The sequence below is a fragment of the Pithys albifrons genome, chromosome Z (assembly GCF_047495875.1).
Source record: "Pithys albifrons albifrons isolate INPA30051 chromosome Z, PitAlb_v1, whole genome shotgun sequence".
NCBI lineage: Eukaryota > Metazoa > Chordata > Aves > Passeriformes > Thamnophilidae > Pithys > Pithys albifrons.
Window position 1 is genome coordinate 29637951 of NC_092497.1, and position 20247 is coordinate 29658197.

The 20247-nt window shown below is 38.9% G+C and overlaps 1 protein-coding gene across 1 annotated transcript in view; it reads left to right on the plus strand.

The window, feature by feature from the left end:
* The window catches only part of ADGRV1 (adhesion G protein-coupled receptor V1), a 273128-nt gene extending 272167 nt beyond the window's left edge, over window positions 1–961 (plus strand). Inside the window, exon 91 of the mRNA XM_071580491.1 lies at window positions 469–961. Coding sequence (XP_071436592.1) covers window positions 469–587 — 119 coding nt within the window. The 3' untranslated portion in view covers window positions 588–961. The remainder of the gene's footprint in view (window positions 1–468) is intronic.
* Window positions 962–20247: the final 19286 nt, after the last annotated feature.

Here is a 20247-nt window from a genome sequence, read left to right on the forward strand (position 1 = left end):
GGTCAGTGTCCTTTCTTGTGTTGAAATTACAGTCCTATTAAAACAGCTGGAATTGCAGTTTAACAGCAAAATTGTGTCATGAAAAATCAATTCTTCATGAAGAAGTCCTTGGAAATACCATACTCTAACAGCCAGTCCATGAACCCAACCTGAGACAGGGCTTAATTTATGCACTTCTGATTTCAAGGCAACCTCTGAATAGCTATTTTACCATTTACTAGGACAAATAAAGTGACTGACAGTGGAATTATGAAAAAGTGTATCTGGATGGTACAAAACTATGTCAGGTAATAATATAACCCATGGATTCAGAAGGGTTGACTGGTAAGAGGAAACTTGCAACATGGTTGTAGGGTAAGAAAGTATTTCAATAATCAGAAGAAAGCAGAGTGGGATACAGTATCCCCATTTCTGTGTTGGGATTTAATTCTCTCTGATTCTTATTTTTGTTGTTTTTCTCTGTTTCAGGTGCAGGTCTTAGTGTCAGTGATAATGAGTCTTGTCATGGCAGCCAGGATGGTGGCAGCATGGCTAACTCCCAGATTTTAGAGCTTAGAAGAATACCCATAGCAGACACTCACCTCTAACTCCACGGCTTGCTTGGATTTTTGTTGGTTTGGGGTTTTTTTAATTCAAGTCTCAGTATTTTTATATTTTTACTTCCTTTTGCACTAAAACACTATGTGAAACTGTAGTAGAATGCTGTTGATCTTTACTGAATGCTTAACAAGGAATGTTTGCTTGAGGTTTTGTATATCAGAAGACAAACTGTAAATTTTTTACAATGGCTAAGCATCAGTAGATACCATGGTGATTAACCTAGATTTGTATCTTGTAGGTAGGTGATGCATTTCACAAACTGTAGTTTTTTAAATTAACCTATATGTGTAAAAGTGATTAATAAAAGCAATAGAATCTGTTTGATACAAAGTAGTCTGTTATTTCTACTCACTGCTTAAGATGGAAGGTGAAGCAAACACCATTTTGAACTGAAAAACTTTCTAGTTGGACAGTTGTTCTACAAGTTTCCTAACCTGTACTCTTTTCAATGTTTTGTGAGTACTCAAATCTGTGAACTTTACGAATTCAAATAAAGACACAAATCTTGAGCCAGAGAGCTTGAAATTTAAATTGTGACGTAATATGTGATGATCTGAAACACACAGAGGAAAGGAGAGATGAAGGACAAGAGTGAAACCACTGGCAGCTGCATGCTGTTGACTTTTTTATCTTGCTGGTTTCATAACAGTAAGCTCTCTCACTCTTCTCACAGTCAGAAAGAAGGAGGAATTCCACAGCTGATTTTTCTGTTGATCTCCATGTGTGCCACGCAGACAGCCATGTTCTGATTGAAAAGTTTAAGTAGTGCATTACAACCAGAGTTAGATCAGTATTCTGGGGCCATGAATGAGCAAGAAAAGTTCCTCCCTTGGAACTAAAAAAATAGCAGAACAAGTATTTCAGAACTGAGGGGGAAGGCAGACTGAACTTGTGGAAATCATTAACTCTGCTTGTGCACAGTCTGGAAGAAAAACACATTAAATCAGGAGGCTAAGGGAATTTTCCTCTGAACATTTCTGAGTGTAGTATAGGTATACAGTAAATGAGAATGCAAGACCTTTCATACCTTCCTCAGGAACTTGCCTAAAGGCTTCACACTGGGCAAGCTCTGAGCAACAGCCCTTCCCTTTAAATGAAAACTTTTCTTACAGAAATCTTTCCATGAATTTTGATAATGACATACAAATTTTACTATATCTAATTACTTGATGAGCTAAAAACCAAAGCAAATGGAAAACAAAACAATCCCACTTCTATGTCCTAGTTCTAAAATAGCTGATAGGACTGCACAGATTATAGTCATCACCTGTACATGATGCAGACATCAACTTTAAGGTCTAATGCTTCAAAAGCCTTCATAGACACAGGAAATCACTTCTAGCCAGGACAGCCCTTAATAAGTACACATTTGAATTGAGAAATGAGAGTATATCCATATATAAATAGTACATGGTCTGCTGCATCAAGTCTTAAATTTCTAACTCCCAGGATTTTTTTTTACCCTGTTTATATTGATCATGTTATGGAGTGAACAAGGTCAAGTCTTTCTGGTAAATGGCAAAACCTAATGTGGGGCAGTAAATGAGCCTTTTTTCACTGTGGGCAATATACAGAAGCACAGGACAGTCAGTGAGACCCTGTGCAGAAGGGGCAGCTGTCAGAATTCTGTGTAATGCATTGGAATGCATATATAGATGCATATAGATGTATAAGGTGGGCAACTTCACATGAGAGTGAACCATTTAAGAAAATTTTATAGTTCACTTCTCTGCCTATACTTACACCTTATGAAAGGGGACTTTCTGAGCACTTGAGTGAATTTCAATAAGTCAGTCTTGAGTTAAAGTTAGTTTTGGATATTTTGCAATTCTTTTGTTTTCTACACAGGAAACCTGTCTCATTCTTCCTGAGATGAGCCTCGATAGTGCTGATTTGTCTCATCTACCCACTAAAGCCCTACAGTGAAGCCTGGCCCTGCAGAACAATTGCAACACTTGCTCGGTTTTGAGCAAGTCAGGGCTGTAACAGATGTTTCATTACTCATAGTACATGCTACTACATGCTGTGAGAAAGCTTATAAAAGAGGATGATTGTTTGATTTTGACTCATCACCATAAATGTTAATACTTTATGTCACTTCAACTTGTTGCACAACTGGCCTGGTTAGGGATTTACTGTAAATGCATCAGCATTTTCAGAGCAGATGAGTAGAATGATGTCTGCTGCCAGCATTTGCTGAATTTTAAATCTCTAGGTGGTACTCACATGGTTTAAGGTCATGAGATGAATTTTGTTATTGCTCTAGAACCAATTCTTTTTTTAACAGAAAATGTTCTGTCTGTAGGAAATTCAGTTGCTCAATATCACAAATCTCTCTCAGCTCATTTTTGCTGTTCCTTTGACAGGCAAAACTTGAGAGAGAAGGGGAGTTTGGTAGCTGTGTGCTCTGACTCAGGTGTGCCTGACAGCCACACCTGGGCAGGAGCAATACCTTTACACTTGGCATGACTTAACCCAACCAGACTGAATGCCTCCTGCGGCTCCTTGATCTCAGGCATTATTTAAAATTTGATCAAGAGTATAAACATTTCTTTGTTTCTATGAGGCAAAAGAATCCACAGCTAGATAGCTTTCAAACCAAGCATTAACACACATCCTGCTATGCTGTCTCATACAAGCGTTTGCTTTCCTTGTGTAGAGTGAAGAACACCAGGACACTTGCTGCCTTTTCTTGCTTTTGCTGCAGAAGAAGACATAACTTCTTAACAAGCCATTTTCCATATTTGAAGGGTAAAAGGAGCTGTAGTTAATCTTTAATATATTAAACATTATTGTTTAGTATATTATTAATAGCATTTACTACAATTGTCAATATAATTTATCCATAACCTTTATTATTTAATAATATAATAACATATGCCCTGTGATATAATTGTTTTATCATTTATTATATTCATTATATATTATACTGTTACAGTATAATTTATTATTATATTTTAATATTTATTGTATAAAATTTTACAGTTCACTCTGTGAATGAGAACTCTTTTCTATACAAACTTCACCTAAAACTACTTAAATATATGTAAATCAGGTGGATTAATAGACTTGTTTCAGGAGTTTGTCACTGCTCACATGCCAATATAATTCACTTTTTTTTTAAAATGTCTGAATGTATTTCACATTTAAATGCATAAGTAATGAAAAATGGTAAGTTCAACAGACATGTTTTAGAGAAAGCCACTGATGAGCTCTTCTTGCTGTATAACCAAAATATGTCAGTCCGTGTCAGTGACTTGAACAGAGCAATTCAGATTAATTGCTTTAGAACCCAGCTGAAAGCCCCCACATATTCATGTTCTGTCTCTACCGTGCAAATCCTTAGCTCTCTAATATCCTGCATCCAATGTCATCATCCTCCCGAGGACTGCACAGTGAAAACTTTGATCTGCAAAGGATTAGATTATATTGAGAGCTTTACAGCAATAAAGTGCCCATGTGCTCAGCATAACATTATGTTAAAGTGACTGATGATGTCATGATCTTGGTTTGACTAGAAAATTGGTTACATGCAGGCATGTCCTGCCTTCAGATACATTTCATGAGAGCTTGGCTTATACTGTGGACCTTGGCATACTATTGCAGAGTCTGTTTCACCAGCACTACTGTAAACCACTAAGAAATCACAATGTGTGCCCAATTTTCCAGTAGTAGAATTTATCCCTGTGTTTCTCCTACTGACAGTAACGTGTGAAAATAACACACACAAGTTTGGGCTTCTCTGCTCAAAATGTAATTCTGTTAATTTTCAGGAAAAAAAAAATTCCAGTTCTCATTTCAGAGTTCAAAATCTTCTTCTCCACAATAAACACACTGAAATAATTATGATGTAATTGTCATACATGCAGTAAATAAATGGAAATAATTGCATTGTAACACTCAAGCATTATTGAACTAAATACCTAGGACTAATGATATGCTGAAACTGGAAGACAGTTTGTGGAAGCTAACCTAAAAGGTATGGCAAAAACCCTAAGAATGATATTGCCTAGTTGGTTGGGTTTTAACCAAGTCAAAGTTGCATTCATGGGAATGACAGCATTTTTACAAAGAGACAGGGTTTGGAGAAAAATATAAATACCTATGTCTCATAACATTGGCTAGTGTAAAAATTTCAGCGAAGGGTTTTCACTGGAGCTGTGAGGTGTTTTCCCAACTCAGTAGATAGACTTTCAGGATGATGTGGTCATGCCTGTGCTGTAGTACCCCAATCATAACCCACAGTAATTTTATCCAGAGAAGCTCTAACTTCCAAAAGTTGTAATTTTCAGTGTGGCTTTACTCTTCATTCACAAGTGTCACTGTGTACACACAGACAGAAAATAATCAGGGGATACAAGAATACATATTTTTAAGAAGTTCAGTTTCATTCTGGGAGCTAAAACACTGTGGTCCAGGTTATGAAATGGATTTCCCTAGAAACTTCTTGGCTTCTGCTTTGCAATTCCTGAACTAAAGTTAAACATGTGATTTCCTAGTTTCCTAGCTGGAAAGAGTCATACATTCGGGCATGGGATATACGGTTATCAAAACAGGGGTAAGGAAGAGGGGTGCCCAAAATCTCTCTTTGCTCTCAGCCTCCCGCAGCCCAAAGCATGTGATGCACAACCCGCAGCCCATCTGGACAGGACTGTCTGCTCCCCACTGTGGGGAAAGCAGAGAAGCAAACACAAAAATTTACCATCTGGCAAGAAGCATTCCTGCTTGACGTGCACACAGGACCATAATTCTTTTTGCTTTAAGAGAACAGCCTGTCCTAGAGATTGGGACAGGGCAGGAGGAAAAGAATGGCCAAACATACACTGACCTCACTCAGAATCCTTGATGAGTCCTGACAAAGGGAGGCAGTGACTTGTTTCACCAAGTGTGTGCAGGAGGATGACTCCTCATCTGCTGTAGCACACAAGCAGCATCTCCACTAGCTACCCAAATAGGACTTCATCTCTGATGTTTCAGATGCAAGATGAGCCCTGTTTGAATCTGTTCTCCATGTTACAGATACTGGGCTGACTTTCTTCTGCTGAAGTGACCTTTCTCCCTAATATTCTGCTCAACCAGCACTTCAGTTGCTGCTGGGGGCCTGCATTCCTTTCCAAAGAGACTCATTGTTCACTTACTCCGTCCAGCCATTGTAAGGACATAATGCCAAATGTGAATCTTCTGGTTTTCTGTCCTGTAAGAAGGAACTAGTCTCCCTCTAATTCTTTTTTGTTCTGCAATTACTACATTTTGTACCTTGTACTGGGGTAAGGTCTTAAAGAGTCACGTCCTACTCCGGCAAAATACACCTGAGAGCATCCTGATACTTGAACACATGCCTATTTTGGCTATTCAGGTGGCAAAATACCTAGTTCACTGTTTGATATGTCTCCAGCATGTGGATCCTCTATCAAATTGGTGTCTCTTGTACATTTAATAGATATTATTTTAACTGGGACTTCCTGTAAGTTTTGGGACATGCATGCTCACTTGTGGATGAGTAAAAATTGCAGGTGAGGAGCATAAGCAAAGATCAACTTCTATGTGCTTTCTAGTCTCTATTTTTTCTTGTTGCTTCCCACTGTTGCATCCCACAACAGGATGCTCTGCCTTCTGATACAGCACTGTGGCATGATCCAGAGTACCCAAGGCAAGCACTGTGATGCTCCTCTGAGGACCATGTGCCTACAGCTCTTGGATTCTTCCATCCTGAGAGCCAGATTCAATAAGAATGATTATAATTCCCAGGGCTAAGGGGCTTCTCAGGGTTAAGAGTATATCTACTCTCTAAATGCAGTGCTGGCAGAAGACCTCTGTTGCACATTAAAAGACCTCTAATGTTGGTCCTTAGTGGACTAAGGATTAGGATTAGAATGCTTCAAATCCTGTTTTTTTATCGTACTAAGGATTAAGGTAAGGTCTGACCTATGGCAGAGGTGTAGACCACTGCTGTATGACCAACTGGGAAAAAGCCTGCCCACCTCAAAAATCATATTCTGCTGCTGAGTGCAGAGCAAGAATGAGTAGGGCAAATGCCAGACTCTTACTAACAAGCCTTCTGACTTGTAATGGAAGGCCCATTAGAAACATTGTAAGATTAATATTAAAGATAATCCTCAGGGCATGGAAAAGAATCCTGTGTAGCCTCAGGAGAGAGACAGCTAAATCCTCAGAGCCAGTATACACAGTTAACCATCCAACCCTGGGGACACAAACCTTTTTTTTTGAAAGTAGCATGCTCCAGAGGAGAAAGTAAATGAAAAACTTGTTTTCCTAACCCAGGAAAGGAGCCTTGAATGTTCATGAAAGCAATGTTTTATTGCAAAGGAAACAAGTTTTTAACCTCCTTATAAAACTGAAACTAACATGATTTATAAATGTCATTGCTTTCTGAAACTTTGTGAACTAGCAAAGAAACAAAAAGTGCATTTTTATTCATGTATTCTCTGGTTATATACCCTGAGAAATACTGTTAGAATTAATATTTTCTTTTTTTTTTTGTCAGAAATACTAGCCAACAAAAAGTAGTGTTTTACATATCATATTAAGTAAGTTAGCATCTAGGTCATAAAAAACAATTAGTGCCTGTAGACTGCAAGGGTTCAGAATTCATTCACTCTAATTTAACCACTTGTTACTTATTTTGATCTGATGTCTCCTCTAGAAGGAAGATTGTTTCATTGAAACTAATGAAAACCCTTTTTTTCTTTTTGTCTTATATGAGTTTCATGTTTGTCTTTTGCTTTATTTGATTTTTATATTAGTAGTGGTAATACATGCTTTGCTTAAAATTAGGTCCATTATTTCTAGTTTTCCTGAGGGAGAGGGGAATAAAGACATGATTAATTCCTTGTTCTTCACAGAAACAGCTTTGGTTTGTGAGCAGTTCAGTATTTTATGAATTAGTCTTAAACTTACATAAATAAATAAGCCTTTAAACAAATAATGCTTCTTAGATGGGAGGGGATATTTGAAAATGCAATGTTTTCATGTCTAGTTTTCTATAGAAAGAATACATGGAAGAGGAAAGGATGGGTGATGTTTAACCCCAGTAAACATAAAAAAGAAGGGTGTCTTTCTGTTAGGATCCCTTTTAGGCCCAAACTGGATACATGTGAAACAAATTCATGACAGTGGGAGTCATTGTCTTAGCTTGACTATTAGCAACAGCAAGATTATGCCTGGGGTGACTGTTTTCATTTGTACTGGCAGTGTACAGTCAACAGTGACCACTTACTGCTTCTCAAGGTCATATTCTGATCCAGCGGCTTCTCACACAACAGTTCTAAACATCAGATTTTACTGATTGGAATTTATATTTTGTATTTACAGTCATGAAACTCTGGTCTTAACTGACTTGTGTTGTGAACATAAATGTTATTTCCGTTTTGCAGGTGGGAAACCTAGATCTCTAGATTTCCCATAGAAACCTGGAATGCAGTGTTCCTCTGTTCAGAGTGAAACTGGAGTACAATCCCAGCAAATATAATGGAATACAATGGTTGACATGTTGGTTTTAGAAAGGCTGTATCCCTTTGTGATTGCCCATGTGCATTGATATGTGAGCTCATGCTCTGCCTTCTGCCTGCATCCTGTGCATTGGCACACACTTGCTTACAAACATGGAATCACAGAGTAGCAGAGTGGTTTGGGTGGGAAGGGACATTAAAGATCCTCCCATTCCAAACCCCTGCCATGAGCAGGGTCATTTTTCACTAGACCAGACTGCTCTAAGCCCCATCCAACCTGGTATTCAACACTGCTACAGCTTCTCCAGGTAGCCCTGATGACTCACTATCCTCACAGTAAAGAATTTCTTCCTAGCATGTAATCTCAATCTGCTCTTTATAATTTTAAAGCCGTCCCCCCTTGTCCTATCATTGCATGCACTTGTAAAAAGTCCCTCTCATGCAATATGACAGCTGGCAGCAGTTCCTCCTCCAGAGGAGAGCAGAGTATGCCTTAGCTCAGAGGAGCATGATGAGCAGAGGTGCCATCTGCATGGGCAACCCAGATGTGGGTGGCAGACCTGGCTCACAGTCCCTGAGCTGTAACACAGGAGCTTCAGGTTCTTACTTGCCCACCTGCCATCCTATGCAGAGTCCCACTGCAGGTAATGTTTGCCTGTCCTTGGCTTTCCACTACAGAAAGTGGAGGCTGTCTGAAAACTTCACACTTATTGCTGGCAAGATCTTGATTAACATGAGGTTCACCATCCAGTATGCCCATACATTAGACATGTACGCAGCACTTGTCCCACTCTGGGAGGTCTTTGTGTACACCAGAGATAAAACAGGTTTTGTTTTTGCTACCTGCTTTCCCTAGACTCTTGCTTCCCTATCTCGTGCTGCCACGTGTGCAGCTTTGGGCAATGCCCAGGTGCAACTTGGAACTTGTGTCTCTCCCAGTCGCTCAGACATTTATGTTCATTCTAGGATCATACTATAGGGTTGATTTTCTTCCAGAGAACTAGTGCTGCCATAGGGCTTGCAGGTCTGTGTGGAATGAGTTAATACACTGCAGTGCCCCATTCTTCTGCTCAGAGAGCTTGAAGAACTAGTTGATAAAATACCCTTTTATGTCTTCAACGTGTGCAGTCTCGTGGATCATGCAAGTTCCAGCTATGTTCCGAAAAAAACGTTGCTCATTTTCTGGACATTCAGCACATGCATATGACCAGCATGTTAGGAAGAGCTTTGGAATCTAGTCTGGCACAAGGTGAGAGAGGACACAAGAAGCTGTCGGTCTGTGGTCTTCTGGCCCAGCAGGCAAGGCAGGGAGAGCAGGCTAGCCTGTTGGTGTCCAAGGGTCTTTCCGGGTCTCAGCTTTAGCCCATGCTGAGGTTAGCTAGGACCCCTCAGCGAATTCCTGGAACACCTGTGCCCATAGCAGAATAACTCACAGCTCAGGATCAGGAAGATCTGATCTGTCTTCCTTGTAAACAGGACATGGAAAGTATGTGGGTGTGAAGCTACCACATCTTTGCTCAGCCAGATTATATGTCAAATAAAGGTGGTTTAATGTCTGCATCCAGTGGGCAGGGAAGGTTCACGATGCTGAAGGGTGTGGTGGTGACTGTGGGGAGGAAATCACATTGACAATCCTCATGCTATCCTGTTGCAGGACAGCATGAGTCCTCTAGGATTCCAGCAGAGTGCTGCTCTGCTCTCCTACTCTCCTTTGCTCTGATACTCCTCAAGGATTTTATTGAGAGCAGATGCCTGCTGGATATGAAGATGACCAACTTGTTTTGATCATTTTGATCAAGGAAAGGCAATGAAAGCCATCAAGCTTATTCTGAATTAGGGGAATTAGGTGCTGAATATGGACTCTGTTGCCAATTCTTTGATGTCTCAGTAATGTTAGGGATAAATTTGTAGATATATGACTAAGGTTAATATCCATGTTAGTTTGAAATTTGTGATTCAAAATTATTTATTTTTTTCCCAACTAAAATATTAATAATGCCACATGGTGAATTTTCACTCTGAAAGAAACTATTCAACATCTGCTATATCCACACTGAAATAAAAGTATTTAAACTTCCTACCTGCCTCAATTAGGTTTTCAAAGACACTTCTCACTCTAGTAATTAAATAGTCATTGGTTCCCAAACTGTGCCACCCACTGCCAATTAAAATGCAACCATTTAATCATGTTAAATTAGAGCTATAATAATGTTAGTAATTGCCTAGTAGCCTTTTTAAAGCCACTAAGAAAGTAAAGTCTTGCCCAGAAGGCTGTTACCCTTCCACAGTATAAATCAATAAATCATAATTGTAATGTGTACCTTCACCTATTTTATACCACATTGTGGAAAACAAACAGCAAGAAGCCAAAGAATGGTTAAGTAATTTAAAACAATTTGTAAACTGTAATTCAAGAGGCTGCTTAGGCCTATTAATTAGTAAATAATTTGTAATCTTAAAAGTATTTAAATGAACTTGATTTCAGTAAAATATACCAAGTGGAAAAATCTGATAATGTGACTGCTGACTTCAGGACAGTAAAAGACCATGTTCTTTCCAAATGTTTCTGTAAATGTTTGAACATAAAATGGTAAACACATGCAAAATAATAAGCAATTTCAACCATTCCAGCAATGCTCGGTGTGTCACAAATTAGGGCTAACCAGAAGACCCATATTTTAAAGCAATAATAACTCATGTTTTCATTACTATGCCTAAACTCATCTTTCTGAAGCCACTGGAGACGTGGGTTGCCTCTTTCTTCTCTTTCCTTTGCTCTCAATTAGCTGCTTTCTGCAGTGCTTCTTCACTGCCTTGCTCTCATTTTATTAACAGTCAATGGTGAGAAGTCACCAAGTCCAAATTCCTAAAGCTGTGGATATTCACAATAGGACAGGGAATATTCTATGTTATAATGGTCCTGGTCCACTTAGAAAAGATTTAGAAAGGGCTAGGATTTAGAAGGAATTTTTATATGGTCCTCAAAACACTGGCTGAACCTTTTGGGTTTCCTCTCCCTCTCCTTGAAGCACGTTCATGCCATGTCTTTGTAGGTGCCCTAAAGTACTGCCTAGGATACTTCAGAAACTTATGTATGTATTATGACAAAAAACAGAGACTACTTCCACATCACAAAATCATGGATTCATAGAGTCACTTAAGTCGGCAAAGACCTCCAAGTCCAACTATAACCAGTACTGCCAAGTTCACCACTAAACCATGTCCTCAGATGCCACATCCTTATATCTTTTAAATTGCTCCAGAGACAGTGACTCCACCACTGCCCTGGGCAGCTTATTCCAGGGCTTGACACTTTCAGTGAAGACATTCTTCCTAATATCCAAACAACTCCTGGCACAATTTCAGGCCATTTCCTCTTGTCCTATCACTTGTTACTTGGGAGCAGAGAGTGACTCTCACCTGGTTATAACCTCCTTTCAGCTAATTGTAGAAAGAAAGAAAGAAGGCATACTCTGAGCCTTCTTTTCTCCAGGCTAAACAACGCCAGCTACTTCAGCTTTTCTGTATCAGACTTGTGCTCCAGACTCTTCCCTAGCTTCGTTGTCATTCTCTGGAACACAATGTCTTTCTTGTAGGGTGCAGTAAAACTGAACACAGGATTTGAGGTGCATCCTCACCACTGCAGAGTACAAAGGGTTGATACCTTAGTTAGCACGAAAACTAAACATAGAACAGGAAGGAATCAGAATATCTAAGGCTGGTAACCAGATGAAGTGTCTCCTGCCCTTGAGAAGTCACCCTTGAGGAAGACCACATCATTAAGTGAGAGGTTCAGGAAATGAATGGAGCAGTCTATGCCTTGCGTACATGTGAGTGAGTATCAAAATTAATCAACTGCAGCAAAAACAGTGATGTAGTGCTGAGATGTGTCTGGCCTGTGTTTGTGTAAACACTGTGGCTTGTGTTGCATGAAGGCTGACATTAAGAGAAAACTACATTAAGAGTGAAACACTTAAACAGAGGAAGTACGTAAAAGAAAAGTATAAATACTTTCCAGGAATGCTTATATTGTTTAGACATTTCAAGGAAAGAAAACAAAGCAAATGCAAAACATAGAGAAGAATAATGACAATATTTACGGAAAAAGTTGTTTCAAAGCATTGTTTATTGAGTACTTCCTTGCTGTTCTAATTATGAACATTATGTGCAGCACTTATATATAAAAAGTAAAGCCTAAATCTGCACTAAAGGAATCAAAAACTTTGATCTCTTAGGAAGGAAAAGTGGGAGAGGAAGGTGTTTGACTAGACTGTTAGTTCTTAAGACAATTTTAGTAATATTTATAGAGTTTAGTGAATATTTATAGTCCTTACTTTTTCCTGATGGCTCACTGAGTCAAGACAAGCTTACATCTTACACTATTATTTATTGAGTCACTGTTTATTTTTCCATTAGTAGTAGCAGGATATGTTTTACTTCTCTGGTGATAATTTCCTTCTCTAATATATTTGGTCTCTTCTAGAAAAACACTTCGGCTAAGGAGGAGCTTTCCATTTCATAGTAGCAAGAGTTGAGTCAACTCTTCCAATCTTATCAAAATTCCGCAACATCTCTAAGCAAGGTCTATCTGTAAATCCTTACCTGTTAGACCTTAACTGCATTTGGCATTGGAAAAGGTGCCTGTGAGCACTGTTTCCATCTGGTTTTCACATCTGGACTAGAAGTGCCATGGTGCCATTGTAACTGCAGGTTTATCATTGTATTTCAAACTGCAGAAGGCTGTGGTCAGCAGTCTGAACTAGTGCACACCAGAGAAGTAAAGCTCTCGACCACACATACATGGGAGAGAGCAAAAGTGCAGTTTACCTAGGGAGTTCTCATGACCTTGTGCAAACTGCTTCTTAGGTAAATGTTCCCAAGCTCAAGGAATAAATGGGCATTCGTCTTCATCTTGACCTGTCGCAGGTTCGATTGCCTCCTGGCACCTGCATATGGTACTCCAGGGACCCCAAGGACCTGTCTGACCAAAGAAGTGAGTTCATATTGGGAAATCTCCTAGATTAGTCCTGTCCTTATTTACTGGTGTCTGTGGAAATACCTCAGTTAATGTCTGTGATGGTAAGTGAAACCTACAAGAGTGAAATGATCCAGCAGCATGGCCATGACCACGGCAGCTCTGATACAGACCCCTCAGAGAAGCAGGAAGTAAAGTTTGGGGGGTGTGGGACATTAAAGCATCTTAACAAAAAATCAAAATGTGCATTTGTGTGTGTATACAAAAAAATGTTTGATCCTAACCTGTTTATTAATGGTAGTGAATGATTTAAAGTGTTTTCATTTAAATGTCAAGTGAGTGAGGAAGAGATCTCCCCAAACCTCTGGAGACATAGGGATATCTCTGAGGGGCAGAAAATACCATGTGCAGCTCTTAGTGCATTTTTTTCTGATTACATTTGGAATTTAGCAGCATTCTGCTTTGGGAATTTGCTGTAAATAGGACATGTCAGTGAATTTATGTAAGAGGGCAGCTGCTGGAGATATATGGCCTGAAGAAGTGGTTTTGCAAGCTATAAAGCAGTAAAATGTGAGTTTGGAGCGCAATATAAAAAGTAAGCTTAAAAAAGCATATGTAGCCACTTTTCCTTCTCATTGCACAGAGCCTGCAGTGAATCACAATTTTCTTTCTTCTAAAGGGATATATTTTCCTCAATTTTCAACATCAGATTTGATATAGAAAATCCAGGATTAAAACAAAAACAAAAAAGGCCCAGCTTCAGGTGAACAAACTGATTTATATTTCTGATGACTTATTCAGTTGGACATGTTAGGAAAAAACAACTATCCCCAGCTGAAGGTGTCAGGAAAAGAATAAAATTTAATTTTGCTAGAGACAGAAATGAAAATGGGTCTATTGTTTGGAATCTTGAGACAGCTCAGATTTCTGTATGACAGGAAGATATCTGAGGAATTCAACTAATCCTAATGAACAAATTAAAAAAGAAATCAACTAATGTAAAATATTGCTTCTTAAAATTTAACCTCCTCCTATGCATATGATGTAGAAAATTGTTTATGTTTATCCATGTAGTGATTTGATTTAAAAGGATAGCACCAGAATTCAACCTGAATTGAAGGCATCCCTCCTGGTTACAGGAGGGTTGGACTAGATGACTTTTAACCAAACCAGTCCAGGATTCCAACCCAAACCAGTCCAGGATTCTGAGATTCTGCCTTTGCTTGGTTTTGATTTATTTGGTCCTTACTTCACACAAAATAAAGAAAGAACATTTCAGTTACTTAAATTGTTCGTTTCAGGATTCTTTGCTTGGCTTTTCCTCCTGCACTGTCCCATACGTTGTGTTACATAAACAAGTACTAAATGAGCACACAATGACATTGTTCTTAGCCTTGGGAGTAGACTATGGTACAGTGCTTATGGTGAACTTCTACTACAATGAAATTAGTTTTACTGTCTGATAGTTATGCAGAAACAGTTACACTCCAATTACACCAGTATACACTTACTCCCATCCATTAATCTTTAGAATAAGTGAATTGACATTTTCATTAGTGATTTTTTTATTTTACATTTATATATATAATCCAATGTGTGTATGTGTACATGAATATATATATATATATATATGTATATGTAGTGACATTGCTTCCCAGGCAGATCTGTTGGGCACATACTGCTAACTCAATCACTACATCTTGTATGTTTTATGTGTGTGGTTGTTTAAATTAAAATCTTGTACTACATTTTAAAAATAGCTCAAGGACTCGGAATATCATTTTTGAATTGTTGAAATCTCAGAGCACAGATGTTTTGATATTTTTTTCCTTCCTAAAAGATAAAGACTAATACTTATTAAGAAATCTTCCAAGAATTGTTTTTGTTACTGCAGGAACTCAGCTTGCAGCCCAAAAGGAAATAATCATTCAGTCAAACACAAGGCCATTAATAAGCAAATTAAATGAGATGCTCATAAATCACTGTGGCCTTTTATTTTTTTGGCAAATCAGATGTGTCACTCTTAATTGTACTGAATAGCTTAATTTTCAAGGTTAACTGCATATGCATCTTTAATATGTGTATATGTTGTAGTAGATCCTGAGGTGGCAGGACATCCATTGCTGTGGCAGGAGTGCAGCATGTTGGTTTTATAGCTGACTGAGCAAAGAACTGCAAGATTCAGGGCCTGATCTGAGACAACAGAACTGTTTTGCTAATAACTTAAATAGGAGGAAAGACTTCCTTGAAGATGGTTAGTATAGAATTACAGATAAATTTCACACTACAGCTGGCCAAATTATTGGATTAATTATACTCTTCAAATGGCTGAAAGGGACTTTCATCTGTTACTATAAGTATGGAAAATATTTGTGGCATTCAGGCTAATAAATATTACTGTTTTCTTAAACTGAAAGGTTTATTATATTTGCAAAAAAAAACCCCAAACCAAACATGCCAGTATAAGTGTGTTAATAAATTAAAAAATTATTAATGTTTTGTTTGAAATTTGCACTCCCACACATAACAAACCAAAGCAAAATGTTGATGAGCAATCCTCAGATTAAAATGTTTGCGCTTGGTGAGCACATATAAATAACACACAGTTCTATAGATAAAAAGGTCAGTTAATGAACAACCTCCCAAGAGCAGACCTCTGCTCACACAGGCTGTATATGAGTACTTCAGTTTTTGTCATACACCAGAGAAGATGGCTATTCCAGAACAGAAATTTGCTACCTAACAACTAAACCTCTACATTTAAAATATTCTTACTGAATATTTCGTGAGCAAAGACAGTGTTTGTTTTCTGTCTTCAAACTCTTGCTCAGTTTTGTAAACTTTCATTAGTTATGAGAGACAAGCTGAACTTGTCAGAAGCAGTTTCAGTTTATACCATAAGCAGATACATCAATAAGCTGTGAAGTTTTTGGGGGTTACAGTGTCGCAGGATATTCAGTATTTGTATTACTCAAGGGCTGAGAGACTGCTGTAGCTCTTTGGTGTATTGTGGAAAGGAAGGAGGAGCTGACAATTTTCCTTTCCTTAGGACACATGAGAAAAATTTATAATGGAGCTCATAGGAGAGGGTGGAAAAAGAGTTTTGGAAAAGTACTACATATTATATGAAAAGAAATATGAAAGAAGACTTACAAGGCACAGCTAGTCTGAGCAAATGGCTTGGATGGCAAAATCAAATTATAACAGGTTAGCCCTTCAACTGGAAAAAAAGGAAAAAAAAAAGAGATTCCAGAGCCGATGCACTTCCTGAAAAATAGAACAAAGCCAGAGGAGAATTTTGCTATGGAACCACTCTGCCAAATACTTTGGGGTTGTTCATATGGCCCTGCAGTGATAGTAGTAAAGCATTTTATAGCTCTTGTAGACCTCTCTCTACTAATCCTGACTTTGTTAGGCAGAAAATTTACAGCCCTGTGCTTGCATGTCTGCCCACCCAGATCTTGACACCTTGGTGCTGTTTCTCTTTGGTATCAACGTGCACAGTGTGAAGTGTGTGTTAGGAAGAGACACTGTGTGTTATGATGTTGAACATACTATGTGTAATGAGTTTGTAGGTGAAGCAGTAGGCAATTAATCTGTAATTTTATTTCTTTCAAAACCGTTCCATGTGAAATATATCATGTGTCCCCACATACTTGCACAGTAGCAATGCTCATCACCTTGGAATAAATATGTGAGAGATACTGCGTAAGAGAACATCTGTGCTAGTAAAAGGAACATAGACAAAATACTTCATTTCAGCACAATCTGAAAGCATTTTCTAGGGCACTCAATGATCTGTAGACTCTCAGTAGCATTCAGGGCTGTGTGGATATCTTTTGGCATCTGGAGGTGTCTGCTCTGTGTGAGTGCAGTCAAAATGTCACACAAGAGTGCCTTAAGCATGCTAGTATTCCTTGCCAAGCCATGAACTGTTCCAAGATGTTTTAAGAGCTGGTGGTGATGCCTCTCGCTTCAGCATGAGCCCTTGCAATTTTATTTGTTGGTTTTTGTTGCTTTCAGCAGAAAACGGTGAGCCTGAACAAGTTTGTCCTCCACTTGGTGAGAGTTCATCATGGCTGAGCATGAACTCCTCCTGCTGACCATGTCCTTCTTCTTAAGGCATCACCAGTGGATTGGTGGTGGCACAATGTTATGGGTGTGGCCAGATGGGTCTAAATTTAGGTTTTAAAGTTTAAATTAGGCCTGAAATTGTCAGCTGACTTGAGCTGGGCTGAGCTAGCTAACAGCTGACTTCTTCTAGCCAATAATATTGTATTCCATACCATATTGCATCATCTCAAAGGGGTAAGAGCTGGTGTGTGGGTGTGGCTTAGTTGCTTCACAGCTGTGGTCCCAGGAAGACACTCTGCCGTCCCAGGAGGGATGGGGAGGCCCAAGCCCGAAGGACTGGCTTACCATCATGTTTTCTTAGGGAAGTAAAATGTTTGTTCTTAGCTTTTCTCTCTGCTTAAGTCTGTCTCTGAAGAATTAACTTCTCTAGAATGATTTGTAGTTAAAATGGTAGAATTTGTGTTTACAGGGAAGGGGGAAGTTATTTCTTGTTATACATAACTTGTGTAAGTGTGTGTTATATTGTAGTTTTCTCTTAATTTTCTCTTTTTTGTATAAATACATGTAGTTAGTTTCAGCATAAACCTGCTTTGAGGGGTTTTTTTTACTCTCCCTCTTCTTTTTCCCTTAGTTGGTTGGGGGGAGGAGGAACCCTTTTCACTCTGTCCTGGACAGTCAGCATTTTGCCAGCTCAACCCAAGACACACAGTATTTTGAGTTTTTTGATCTGCCAGCCTTTCCATTTGCCATCCCACTGAAGGAAGATCATATTTGTCAGCATCAGCTTTAGAGAGAAAACTAAAACCTATTGGCTGAAGCACACACCCTCTCTGGCCAGATGCAAAAACATCATAGAGTAGTAAAATCCCAGAATGGTTTGGGTTAAAAAGCCATCCAGCCTGGCCTTGAACACTTCCAGGAATGGCACAGTCACAGCTGCTTCTCTGGGCAACCTGTATCAGTGCCTCACCATTCTCACAGTAAAGAATTTCTTCCTTACATAGAATCTAAATCCTCTTTCAGTTTAAAACTATTCCCTCTTGTCTCAGAAATTTACTGTCAGTCTTTTTTTTTAAATATAAAAAAATGGCCATTTATATGTTTTTATGTACACATACATGCACACACACACACACATATATTTAATTATTTCCCCCCTGCTTCAAAACCTGTAATCTAGGAATTCAGTGGTCCTCTGAGACAGCCTCTTCCTGCCTTCTGCAGTCAAGCTGCCACCAAAGGCAGCGCATCTATGCCATGATCCCACTGCAGAGAGGGTGTCAATGATGGATTCACTCTCAGAAACATTGCCTCAGCTGTGCTAGTTTCAGGGGCAATTGGACAGGATAATTCCTGACAGGTTCAGAGTCCTGACAGACATTCACCATGGCAGAGGTTTGGTCTGCAGAGGACAAGGTGAATCAGAACAGCAATCTGAGACAACGTGGGACTAAGCTTCATGGTGACATAATTTTTTGCAAAAAGGTGTGTCTGGGATCATGATGCTGTGCATGGCTGTTGGCACTGTGGGAATCATAGAAGAAACAAGGCAAAGCTGTCTCATCTGTATGCAAAATGCAGGAGTTGTCTCAAGTGGTGGTATCTGGTTGCATTTGGAATCTCACTTCCTTGGAGCTACAGAAGCTGATAGTTTGCATAGGCAACTCTGTGAGACTGGGGTACAATTTTACATGCAGATTTAATGCTTTTCCTGAGGAAGGAGGTAAAGACATAAAGGAGGGAAATTCCTTAGAAAATATGCACCTGTCCCTTTTTTTGTTCTTGCTGTTCTTAAAAACTGTGAAAATGACTGGTTTAAAGTGGTCTGTGGGGTTTGCTGTAGACTGAATATTTTTAAGCAGTCAATCCACTGTCACTTTCAGGTGAGTTCCCAATAGCACAATTGCTCTCTAGCTATACAGCAGTTGCTTGCACTTAATTGGTTTCTACTGTGACACAGATAACCCATGTGAAGTGTTCAAACAACTTCAAAAGGAGGTTTCTCTATTTAAATATATACTGTGATGATGGCTTCTACTCTGCTGTAGACAGGTCCCTCCTGTCTACAAGCAGAAGGGCTTGCTTGTTCACAAATCTTTGGAGGCCTTTTATTTCAGTTCAGAGAAACCTTCAGTCCCATGACTTAGCAGATCGCAATGCTGAAAACAGTGTTATTCTTCATACCTGCCTGGTCTTTACCAAAGAAAAAGACCGTCCTTTCTCCTTGTTCCTTTTATTAGGTATTAATGTCAAAACAAAACTTGGTTTGCATGCAAGGACAGGATCTTCCATTCTTCTACATCTTCCTTTATATGCTGCATTTTTTTCCCAGACAATGAGGGAGGATTTGCTTTGAAATTTCTACCCCAAACAGCCTTCAGTGATGTGGGTAGATACTACCATGATGGAGGTCAGGAGAGATGAACATCTACAGGGCTTAGTCCTGAGTATGGCCTTTAAATCAGTAGATTAAATTTTGGATTTGTATATTCTATTACTTTTCACCCCGGGTTTGATGGTGCCACAGAATCATAACCTGCTATCAGGGTTTAGTATTAATTAATTGATATTGGATCTTACATCAAGTTAAGGCCCTGATAAATATATGTACGCTTTGATTTAGGGATAGATCTCATTATTAAATTTCACACTTCAACAGAAATGTCATATGATAATTCAGCTTCCAAATTCTTTTTCTGTAGCCAATTTTTTAAACAAGCCTCAAATACCTTTTAACTTTTGAAGAATAAACTAGGTTAAAAGGCAGCAATTTTTCTTCAGCAACACAAACCAGTAGGAGTTAAATTTTATTCTTAGTTATTAAGATGTTTTGCTGAAATAACAGCTGAAGTTGTGTTGCATTTTTCCCAGCTTGCAGAGTAAAATCTGTCCCCATGGAGTTTAGAATATGCCTTCTTCTTCCAAACTGCTGAAAGTTTCAGTGTGGGGTTTTGGTTTGGTTGGGAATGGGTTGGGGTTTTTGGAGTTTTTTTGTTTTGTTTGTTAGTTTGGTTTTGGTGTGGTAGGGGGGTGGTTGTTGGTGAGGGGTTTTTCATTTGGTTTTGGTTTGGGGGCTTATTTTGTTTTTTTTTGAGGTCAGGGATAGGGCAAAAAATGGACAGATTAATC